This window comes from Chiloscyllium plagiosum, unplaced genomic scaffold (genome assembly GCF_037043375.1).
Source record: "Chiloscyllium plagiosum isolate Xiang-an unplaced genomic scaffold, Cpla_swu_hap1 HiC_scaffold_2, whole genome shotgun sequence".
NCBI classification, from domain to species: domain Eukaryota; kingdom Metazoa; phylum Chordata; class Chondrichthyes; order Orectolobiformes; family Hemiscylliidae; genus Chiloscyllium; species Chiloscyllium plagiosum.
This window is the reverse complement of record NW_028270140.1, coordinates 100,098,156-100,108,165: the sequence shown is the minus strand read 5'-3', so window position 1 is coordinate 100,108,165 and position 10,010 is coordinate 100,098,156. Positions and strand designations below refer to the sequence as shown.

General features: G+C 36.2%; 1 protein-coding gene across 1 annotated transcript in view; it reads right to left on the bottom strand.

The window, feature by feature from the left end:
* Positions 1-1,416: 1,416 nt before the first annotated feature.
* riok2 (RIO kinase 2 (yeast)) overlaps positions 1,417-10,010 on the bottom strand; it is a 32,867-nt gene continuing 24,273 nt past the window's right edge. The window contains exons 8-10 of the mRNA XM_087998981.1: positions 8,931-9,434; positions 5,288-5,384; positions 1,417-4,369 (exon numbers count right to left, since the gene is read on the bottom strand). Coding sequence (XP_087855107.1) covers positions 4,208-4,369; positions 5,288-5,384; positions 8,931-9,434 — 763 coding nt within the window. The 3' untranslated portion in view covers positions 1,417-4,207. The remainder of the gene's footprint in view (positions 4,370-5,287; positions 5,385-8,930; positions 9,435-10,010) is intronic.

Sequence of the window (10,010 nt, the reverse complement as noted above, 5' to 3'; positions counted from 1 at the left end):
TCCCTAACAGCACCATAGGTGTACCTACACCAGATTAATATGATCAGGTGAGAAAGCACAGTTACCTTCTCTCTTTTTAAGTTCCTTTTGGACAGTTGAAACAAATACTTTTATTATTCTATTTAGTATGCAGCTAATTCAATTGAAACGATTAGATGAATCAGAATGAACCGGCCGAATTACAGTTTTCTTGAGTGAAAAGCGGCAATTTTGTTTTAAACCCGAGGCAAAAAAAAATCAAACACACACACACACACACACAGTATTACGTTTTAATGTAGAGGGAGGAAAAACAAAGTGCAGAACGATGTCTACTATAAATAGTAAAGTAAGATCAATTGCAGTTTAAAGTTCTAAGAGCCCTTGAGATGTAAGAAAAAGCTGAGTCCTTGTTATTTGGTTGTTAACTTGTTTCTTCAGCAGTGACAAAGTTTGCTGACATCCTTGTGTTTGTGAATGGCTGTTGTCTCAATTTACTTTTTATAAATGGATGAAGCACATCTGCAGTGTTTCACTAGTATCAATCCAGATTTCAGATACCTTTAAATCAACCTGCTATGATGTATCATGACATACTTCTAGAACAGCTGGGACTTGAACCTGGGCCTTCTAGCTCAGATGTAGGGACACTACCACTGTCCCAAAGCAATACTTGTTCATTATTATTACACAATCTTATTTCTCTCTAGTCAAGTGATTATGCAAACCCTTTTAGGTTAAACTTCTGTCTGTTTTTTTTCCCAAAAGTCACTTGTAGTCCATGAAAGGCATCTGTTCTGTATTGCTAATTGCCCTTGAGAAGCAGACTCACCAGCAGCTGCTCAAGAGCAATTAGCAATACAGAACAGATTCTGTCCCTAAGCAGTTAAAAGATAAAACCAGCATAAGCCCGTTAGAACATAGAACAAAATAACCAATGGTGGTTTAACCGGAGGGTCACCACACCTCATGAGGTTAGGAGAATCCTTCATGGTAACTCAGCTGATGCAAAAATTGAACCTATGCAGCTGATGTTACGCTTGATCAAAACCAGCTGTTCAACCAACTGAGCTAACCAACTCCCAATCCATAGCCTAAGCAGTAACCCCTAACAAAAAAAACCTTAAGCCAAACTTTTGCTCAGTCAATTACAGAATTGTAATGACTGCCATTATAGTAAAACTTCTCAACTCTGCAAATGCATGTTTATGAGTGGTTAGTAAAAAGACAAAGCACAAGAACGACGCATTTAAAGTTCCTTCTCATCATACAGATGTGTGCATAATTAGAAACATGGAAATGGACAGTCATTTACATTCAAAATATGGAAAGATATGGAGAGAGACAACTGTTTATGGAAAAATATGGCTTTAAAATTTCACACAGTTAAGTTGTACTCGTGTACACAAAACAGAAATTCAGAAAAAGACAAGAATGTTCTTGGCAGTACTTTTTTTTATTATAGTTGAGGTGTGTACTGGTAAAATACAAATTACTCCATACAGAATGTAAAGGTGAAGTGGAAGAATAACTTCAATGTGACAGAACATTATTAAAATAGTATTACACCAAGTTGGTGCAGCGAGCGGAGTACAATAGAATATGGCCCAACTATAAAGACTTGTTAACCATAACATTACTTAACCAACCAAACATTCTGAAACAGACAGTTATGGAAGATCCAATTCAGATCTACGTGTGTTCCAACTTTTGTACAAGTCCTAATGTCATTACTGGCATTTGGCTGTTGTCCTTATATTTTGCTGTACTCCATCTTCAAAATTGATCAGGGTTATAATGAAGTGGCAAATGGTAATCATTTAGCTTAGAATATTGAGTGCTTGAAACTGAAACAGCAGAACAATAACAGTAGTGTATTATGGAGAAGTTAAAATATATTTGTTTTAACATGCTGATCAACATGAAATAGAAGTCACAGTTTTACAGCCAATTAAATAATTTTTGAGTGTAGTCACTGTTGTAATATAATGCAAAGTAAGTAGTATGGCAGCCAAATTACACTCAAACTCCCATGGCATCAACGTGATAATGATTAGATAGCTGTTTCTGTGATGTTCATTGAAGGGTAAATATTAGTCAAAGCATTGATAAAACTCCTCTGCTCTGCTCCAAGGTAGTGACAAAACAATTTAAAATAAAACATTCTTAAAATGTTGAGTGTAGATGTCTGGGATATTAATTGCCCATCCTTAATTAACTGCCCTCTGAATCCGCCAAAGGTAAGAGTTAACATATTGCTGCGGGCCTGGAGTCACATATAGGGCAGACAGGTATTGGAAGTCAGATTTCTTTCCATAGCAAATATTAGTCAACATGTTTGGATACTGTACCAATGCCAATTGACAAAGGTTATTTGGTTGACAGTAGATTATCTTTTAAATTTGATATAAACTGAAATTAAATTTCACAACCTGCCATGGTGGGGGTTTAAGTATCTGTCCCTCGAATACAAGTCTGTATCTCTTTACTTACATTCATCCAGGACAGATTGGCCTTAGTTTAAAGCTCCATCTGAAAGTATTCTCTGACTGTATGCCGCACTATTGCCAGCCTTGATTTTGTTTTGTGTGCTGATATTTCGGAGTGGAATATGAACCCAGAACCTTGTAACTCAAGTGACAGTTACACCTGAGCCATGGCTGACACTTAAAAGAAATATGAAAAGGATGCAAAAGAAGAAGTGAAATATAACGTTGGCTAAGATTTGCAGTTGATGATAAATGAAGAGTGTTGAAGAATAAAGGGTGCAGGTGCTGTTGCCAAAATTTGCTATCTGATTTAATGAAACTAGTGTGTGCTGGTAGCCACGAGGTAATTAACCTTAAGTAAGTAACAAAGACCATTACCATGTTATGTTTAACAGACACAGTACACACTGTAGAAACTCAGCAGGTCTGGCAGCATCAGTAGATAGAGAAATGGAAAATGTTGACTCTGATATGACGACTTCAGAAGATTTTGAGAGTCAGATGGTGAATTTTACATTCCACAACTGCAAACCTGCAAAAGGAAATTATAACAAAGGAGGAAGAGAAAAAAAAAGGAGCAAATGGAGGGAGATGTGCACCCTGGGAGATTAACGCAACAATCAATGAACAACATAATTTTCAAATTTGGGCCTAATGCAAACCTAACATAAATAAACCTATGTATCTCAAAGCAACATGCTGTGCATTCAACAACCTCAGCCTAAATTGTTTACTTAATCTGGCCCTTTTCAGCTATGTACACTAAAGATGACAATGCTTATTAACTTACTTACAGTGTGAAACGCTTCAAGTGCCTTTCCCTTTGCTTTCCAATGGATAGGCACTAAAATGTACCCTGTCTAATTCCTAAGCTAGCATTATTACCTGATTATTTTCAAGCCCCATCTTAGCTCTGTTGAGAGAGAGGAGTTACAGTTTATGGAACTAGATTGGCATTCAGCAATAAAATGAAAGCCATATACTTTGGATGCTTAACTCACCATCACTTTAAAGACAACTAGGGATAGGCAATAAATGGAACTTGGGTGGTATTCAATGTATTGACATTTGAATTAAAAGGCAATGCAATTCCCCAAAGTGCTATCTGCAGATATGTTAAACATGTGAACTGAAGCAGATTTAAAAAACCATCCATTCACATCTGGAACCTGGTCTCAAATCAGCCTAGACTAGACTAATGGGATAACTGTCTCTAGTCTCTTGACTGCGAAGATCAGCCTGAAAAATATCACCCCAGTTTATACGACATGTAGACCTACTGCTCAGAACTTACTTAATTCAGTAATTGTTACATTTTCACAAACAAAAAACATTGTTCTGTTGGAAATGAAAACACAAGTTTGTAACTGTGAGTAGTGGCAAAGAATTTTCATATCAGAAATATTACACTAATCGGACTTTCACTCTGCAGTTAAACATGAGATTAAACGAGCTGCAAAATATCTGTGGGATTGACATTTGTGATAATGGATATACAAGATCAGATAAATGGATATGAATGCCAATCTTTAAAATTAGTCTCAAATTCTAAATTTAGATGTTCTCTTTAACAGTTGTTTTAAAAATTGAATAAAAACACTTTGAGATGATAATGTGCTTTTATATAGGAAGTGTTAACAATTGAAATATATAGAAATCACCACAAATTAATTTTTACATTTACACTGTATTCACTTGATTGGAACTTCTTGCAATTTTTGAATTTTAATAAGCTCCTTTTAACCCCAAAAGCTTGCTGCTTCAGCACTCCATTTAATAGTCTGCATGTTTTCTCGTCGCTGTTTGGTGTAGATGTTGGCCTCTCCCTTCTGTAAACGTCTTCTGATTACTGTCTTCTGCTGTTTGGATAATTGTTGTTTAACTTTCCGTTTGATGACATCCTAAAATAGCAAGCAATCTCAAATTAAATTGAAAGCAAATCAATGCATCAGGATTTTTAAACACCTTGACAGCTTCTCTTCGACTTACTCTTGACACATTTGACAGTTCAAATGGGTTTCATAGTTCCATGGCCTTATACACCTTTCGGAAAAACTAATGCCTCCACTTAGTGATTCCAAAGCAAACCTGACCTCCCCAAACCTGTCTCAGGATCATATCCAAAGGAATATCTTGTCTCTCCAAAAAAGGTATCCTGGTTATTCATATAACTCCATGAGGTTCAGACCTGCTCCTACTACATCTGCTTTGTATACTCTTTGTTTCAGACACTCAGGCCACCAAAATTACACAGGAGCGGATACAGTTGCTATTTATGGACAGTTGACAGAAATGTTAATAAAACTTGCTCACAAATATAGTAATTGTACAAGCTGTACACACTGGAATACACCCCCCCCCCCCCTGTTAATGATGACACTGCAGTGTTAGCACAGCAATAGCAAGACAAACCTAATATCCTTCAATATTCAACCAATTTAGGAAGTTATAATGGAAAAATATATAAGCAAACATCGGATTAAAAAAGCTTAAAACTATACATTATGCCCATTTCTATTTAGTAGGATTCAGTCAATAGGCAACTTCTAAACGGTATGCAATATGGAGCTCATATACAAAACGTTTTGGAGTGATCTACCCATTTAAGAAACAAGTAGCAAAGGGCACTAGTGATAAGTGGTAGCCAAGTCATCAGGTTCCTCTCAAAGATGGTGAGTACAGAATGGAAGTTAGTAAGTCACGTATAATCTACTGACCAAGCTGGAAAATGTTGTGCTTTGAAACCTGAAAGGCAATATCATTGTGTGCTACTAAGGCAAAAGAAAACTCAAAGAGACATTATAGAGTATAAAACGTACCGGCGGGATTGTTGAAGTACTCATCAGACTTCCCACAGAACTTAAGCTGGTTGTCCTCTGTCTGTGCTCATTGACGTGCATCAAGCTGAGTTCATTTCTATGGAATGGAATAAGCATTTACAACTCAGTGAAACTGGCAATAAATTTACTACATTTTATGACAGATATACTAATATACCAGAAGAACCTATTATGGGATCTGTTGATAAATCTCCGACAGATATACTAGAACATAGTAACAGGTCATGGCAAGACTTTCAGTTCATTAATTCAACATTCCCTCCATGCATTTCTAATAACTTTGAATGCTTTACTGACAATAAACTGACAAAATGATCCTTTTTTTCTTATTTCATCACCTTTGATTGTTTTAGTAAAAATAAAATGCATTCTGATATTCTTTTGCTGTTTCTGCATTTATAATTCCTTTGCATTGAAATTCTGTTTAGCTTAAAATTTTAAAAAGTCCAAATCTTTCTAACACTTTTATCCTATCCTCTCATTTCAACAGAGACAGGTCATTCAGGATGAGCTGTATCCTTCCCCCACCTTCTCCAGGAATTAAATAACTCTGAAACAGTGAGAAAGTGGTTTCAGTACTCCAAATGTCATCTAACCAGGTAGGGATAACCTGGTACAAATAGTTTAAAACAACCTGTATTTATTTTGCTATGGATTCAAACACATCATTTGTGCATTGTACTGTAAGATTTTAGTGAATCTCAAGACCTTCATCTCACTCAATATTTCAAAATATATTCCTATCTAACATGCAATGCATGTTAACATTCCAACAAAATCTTGCATTTTCCTGTATTAAACCGTTCACCATTTCTCCACCTTCTAAGAGAGACAAGATTCCTTGTAAATAGAGGCGGCAGGTTGGCGCAGTGGTTAGCACTGCTGCTTCACAGCACCAGGGACACTGGTTCTATTCCCATCTTGGGCAAATGTCTGCATGGAGTTTGCACATTCTCCACATGTCTGTGTGGGTTTCCTGCAGGTACTCAGTTTTCCTCCCACAATTCAAAGATATGAAGGTTAAGTGAATTTGCCATGATAATTTACCCACAGTGTTCAGTGATGTGTAGGCTAGGTGCATTAGTCAGGGGTAAATGTACAGTAATACGGTAGGGAAATGGGTCTGGGTGGGTTACTCTTCAGAGGGTTGGTGTAGACTTGTTGGGCCTAATCGTCTGTTTCCTCACTGTAGGGATTCTATGAAATATTTATCATTTGTCATTGGTTTCAGTTTGATACTTGGATCAGAATTCTCTCTCAAAGTCATGTTTTCAAAATAGCACTTTCAATCTTGTGGCACTCCATTGGTAATTGGCAACCAAACAAATGGATGTTCATTTGCTACTACTTGTTCCTGACTATTACCCAACTAATTTAGTACATTCTTAACTATCCCACTGCCTTGGACTTTAGGCAGTCACCAATTATTTGTTGTTTCACATGTCTTCCTTAAATCCAGGCAGATAACATTTATGATTTTCCTGGAAAGCAATCCAATAAACTAATTAGAGACACAATCTCTCATAATTAAAAGCTTGCTAATGGTATCAGATTATCCCTTAAAATTATCAGCTAGAATATCTTGAAATATGAAGAGCAAATACAGATTTCACGGGTCTATAAATTGGTGTCTCATGCCTCATCCATTTTTTGAAGATGGGGACAATTTGCTATAAAGATTGGGCCCAAGCCCACTTCTATATTTTCAAGCATATCTTCACTTTTAGTGAGTCAACTCCTCCTTGCATTCTTTATGTTCTTTTTCATTCTTTAGCGTTCCACTTTATGCTTGTGTGTTGGCATTCCCAATTAATCCTCTTTGCAGCCTTCCGTTTGGTCACTACTTAGCCTTTGTTGATCTTGTTACCCTCAAATGTTATTTTCTATTACATTCTACCTCATGCCTTTCAAGTATCTAGTCTAGTCTCCTTATAATTTTTATTGGAAGAATCAAGTTCCTCCTAATTGGAATACATTCCTTTATGTGGTACTCATCCACTTTATAGTTTTCCGTAAAACTGCATTGAAAACTGCAAGATTGACTTTGCAATGTAATTAAGTTTGTCAACTCTATAGTTGGAATAGCCTACACAGCAAATACACGGTCTTCAGAATTTTATCATTCATTACTTTTGCTCTGTAGGTTAGTCTACAACGATGTTGTTATTACACTTTTTGCAACTGCACCAACTCAAAATATTGAAGCAATCTTTCAGGAATAAACTCCACCAGAGCACATCAATACTCTATCTATTCATGCATTCCTCACACAGAAATCTAAATATTAACTATGTTGATATGAAAACAGCAATAATAATAACTGTACATCAACAGTACAGAGGAGAACTAACTGGCACAGGAAGCTATTATTCATTATTAATCTATTCAAAAAGGGGAAACCTACCCAGATGACCTTCTAGTGAACTCACTAGTCATGATCACAATATTCCAAAGTTAAATGACAGACTTCAGTCATAGGAATGGAATACCTGATTTTTAGTCAGTACAGTGGAAATATTAATAAAACAAGTTTCTGCTTGCTATCAATATCCACTGACCTCTACACACAAATGGTACAAGAACAAAGCTGGGCTCAAACTAAGCCATAGGCAAGGATAAAAATTCTACATTAAAAAAAAATGGGATGTAGAAACAATATGGATGTAAAAGTATGTCTTTACTCCTCCTTCCCAAACTAAATGACCTATTTCAAAAAATATCTTGGAAAATAGAACATATTGGATACAATAATCTGTACAGAAATGACTTAGCATGCTAGAGATTTCATGAACTACAGGACCACTAACTTTTTAATATATTAATTCAGGAGATATGGACTATTGCTCATCCCTCTATGCTCTTGTGAAGGTGCCTTCTTTAACTACTGCAGTCCATTTAGTGTAGGAACAATGCTGTTAAGGAGAGAGTTTCAGTATTTTGATACTGAAGGAGTGCGTGGATAAGGGCGATGAGTGGTTTGGTTGGGAACATGCCAGTAGAGATGTTTCTACGTATTGACTGTCTGTGTCTTCGTTGATGGTAATGGCTGAGAGTTTGAAAGGTGCTGAATGGAGGAGAGTTTGTGAATTTCCGGCAGACAGTACATGCTGCTGCTACTGTGCATCGGTGGGAGTGGATGTTTGTAGAAATAGTCCCTATAGTCACTTTGCTTTGTCCTGAATGGTGTCAAGCATAAGAGTTGTTGGATTTCAGGCAAGTGGAGAGTATTCCATCATACTCTTGACTTGTGCTTCAGAATGCAGAAAAGAATGCCTTGCAGATAGTCGACAAGCTTTGCGCACAAGTTACCTGCTACAATTTCCCAGCCACTAACTTGCTCTTGTAGCTACAGTACATACTTAATACATTCAATTTCTGGTCAATAGTAACCCCTAGGATGTTGAAAGTGCAGCTTTTAGCAATAGTGATGGTATAGCTTACAAGTGCATTGCATAACTTTTTAATAGATTGATCTGCAAATTGGTCTGCAGATCACTGAACACCAGAGAGGAAAAGGAAAACTTCAGCGAAACCATATGGACAAAACATATCCAATATAAATAATGCGCTAAAGAAAGCCATAAAGATGATACAAATCACAAAACCGCTGAATTAGTAGTACCTGAAAGGTCTAAATTCCTTGTTTTGAGCTGATATATCCACTAAGTCTGGGCATTTGTCTTCAGCTCCTAGATCCTCATCACTCTGGCCCGAATGATGCACAGCTTCAGAGGCATGTTCAAGATTATACCCTGTATCGACTCCAGAGAGTTCAACAGTATCAACAACTTCACTATTTTGCTCTTCAGTTTTGCGTACATTTATTTTAAGATTTTGCAGATCAATATTTCCAATTTCATTGGTTTCCGAAACATCCTTACATGTTCTTTCCAAAATTTTCAAATTAGTAGGAAACTTCTCAGAATCTGCATCATCTTCAGAAACCAAATCAACATTTTCAGATGTTTTATTTGAGAATGTACTTTCATCATCTAAATCATCTTCTGAAAATCCAGTTTCAACATCATCTGTTTCAGGGCCTGAAGCATATAGCAGTTCAGAATCTTCTTGGAGCTCTTTAGTGTAGCCACTAACTTCAATCTCCACATCCAGTGAAGCCACCTTACTGATGTAAATATTTAAGGAATAGTGGTTACTGAGGGTAAAATACAAGTAACAGCAGTAAACTAGTTCAAAGCAAAATAGGGGTAGGTAGGAAAGAGAAAATGAGAAACAGTGTCCTCAGCTATACAGAGAAAAATGAATAATGAATAATCTCAAAACTTAAACATTTTTACATGTGTTACAACTTTGTACACGACTATAGAGACATAAATGATCAGTTTCCAACAAATACATTAAAAAGGATAGATGACAACAGGAGGAACAATTCCATAAATGTATAATTTACTAGCTTTCCATTGTTTGCTAATGTCAAACCACCAAATATTTTAAATTCTAAGAATATGCTATAGTTTGAATCTGAATTTCTCTCTGGCTTGAATCATTGATAATAGTCAAAATTTAAAAAGTGAAAAATTGTTTAATTATGATGGGTACATCTTTTTGAACTGACAGCAAACTGTCATTGGAAAATATCACTTGCATCTCCACTGCATAGTAGCAATATAAACACCTTGCTTAACCTACTCAGATATTGGAGGTACATTTTTGTTTTTGCAACATACTGTATATACTCACG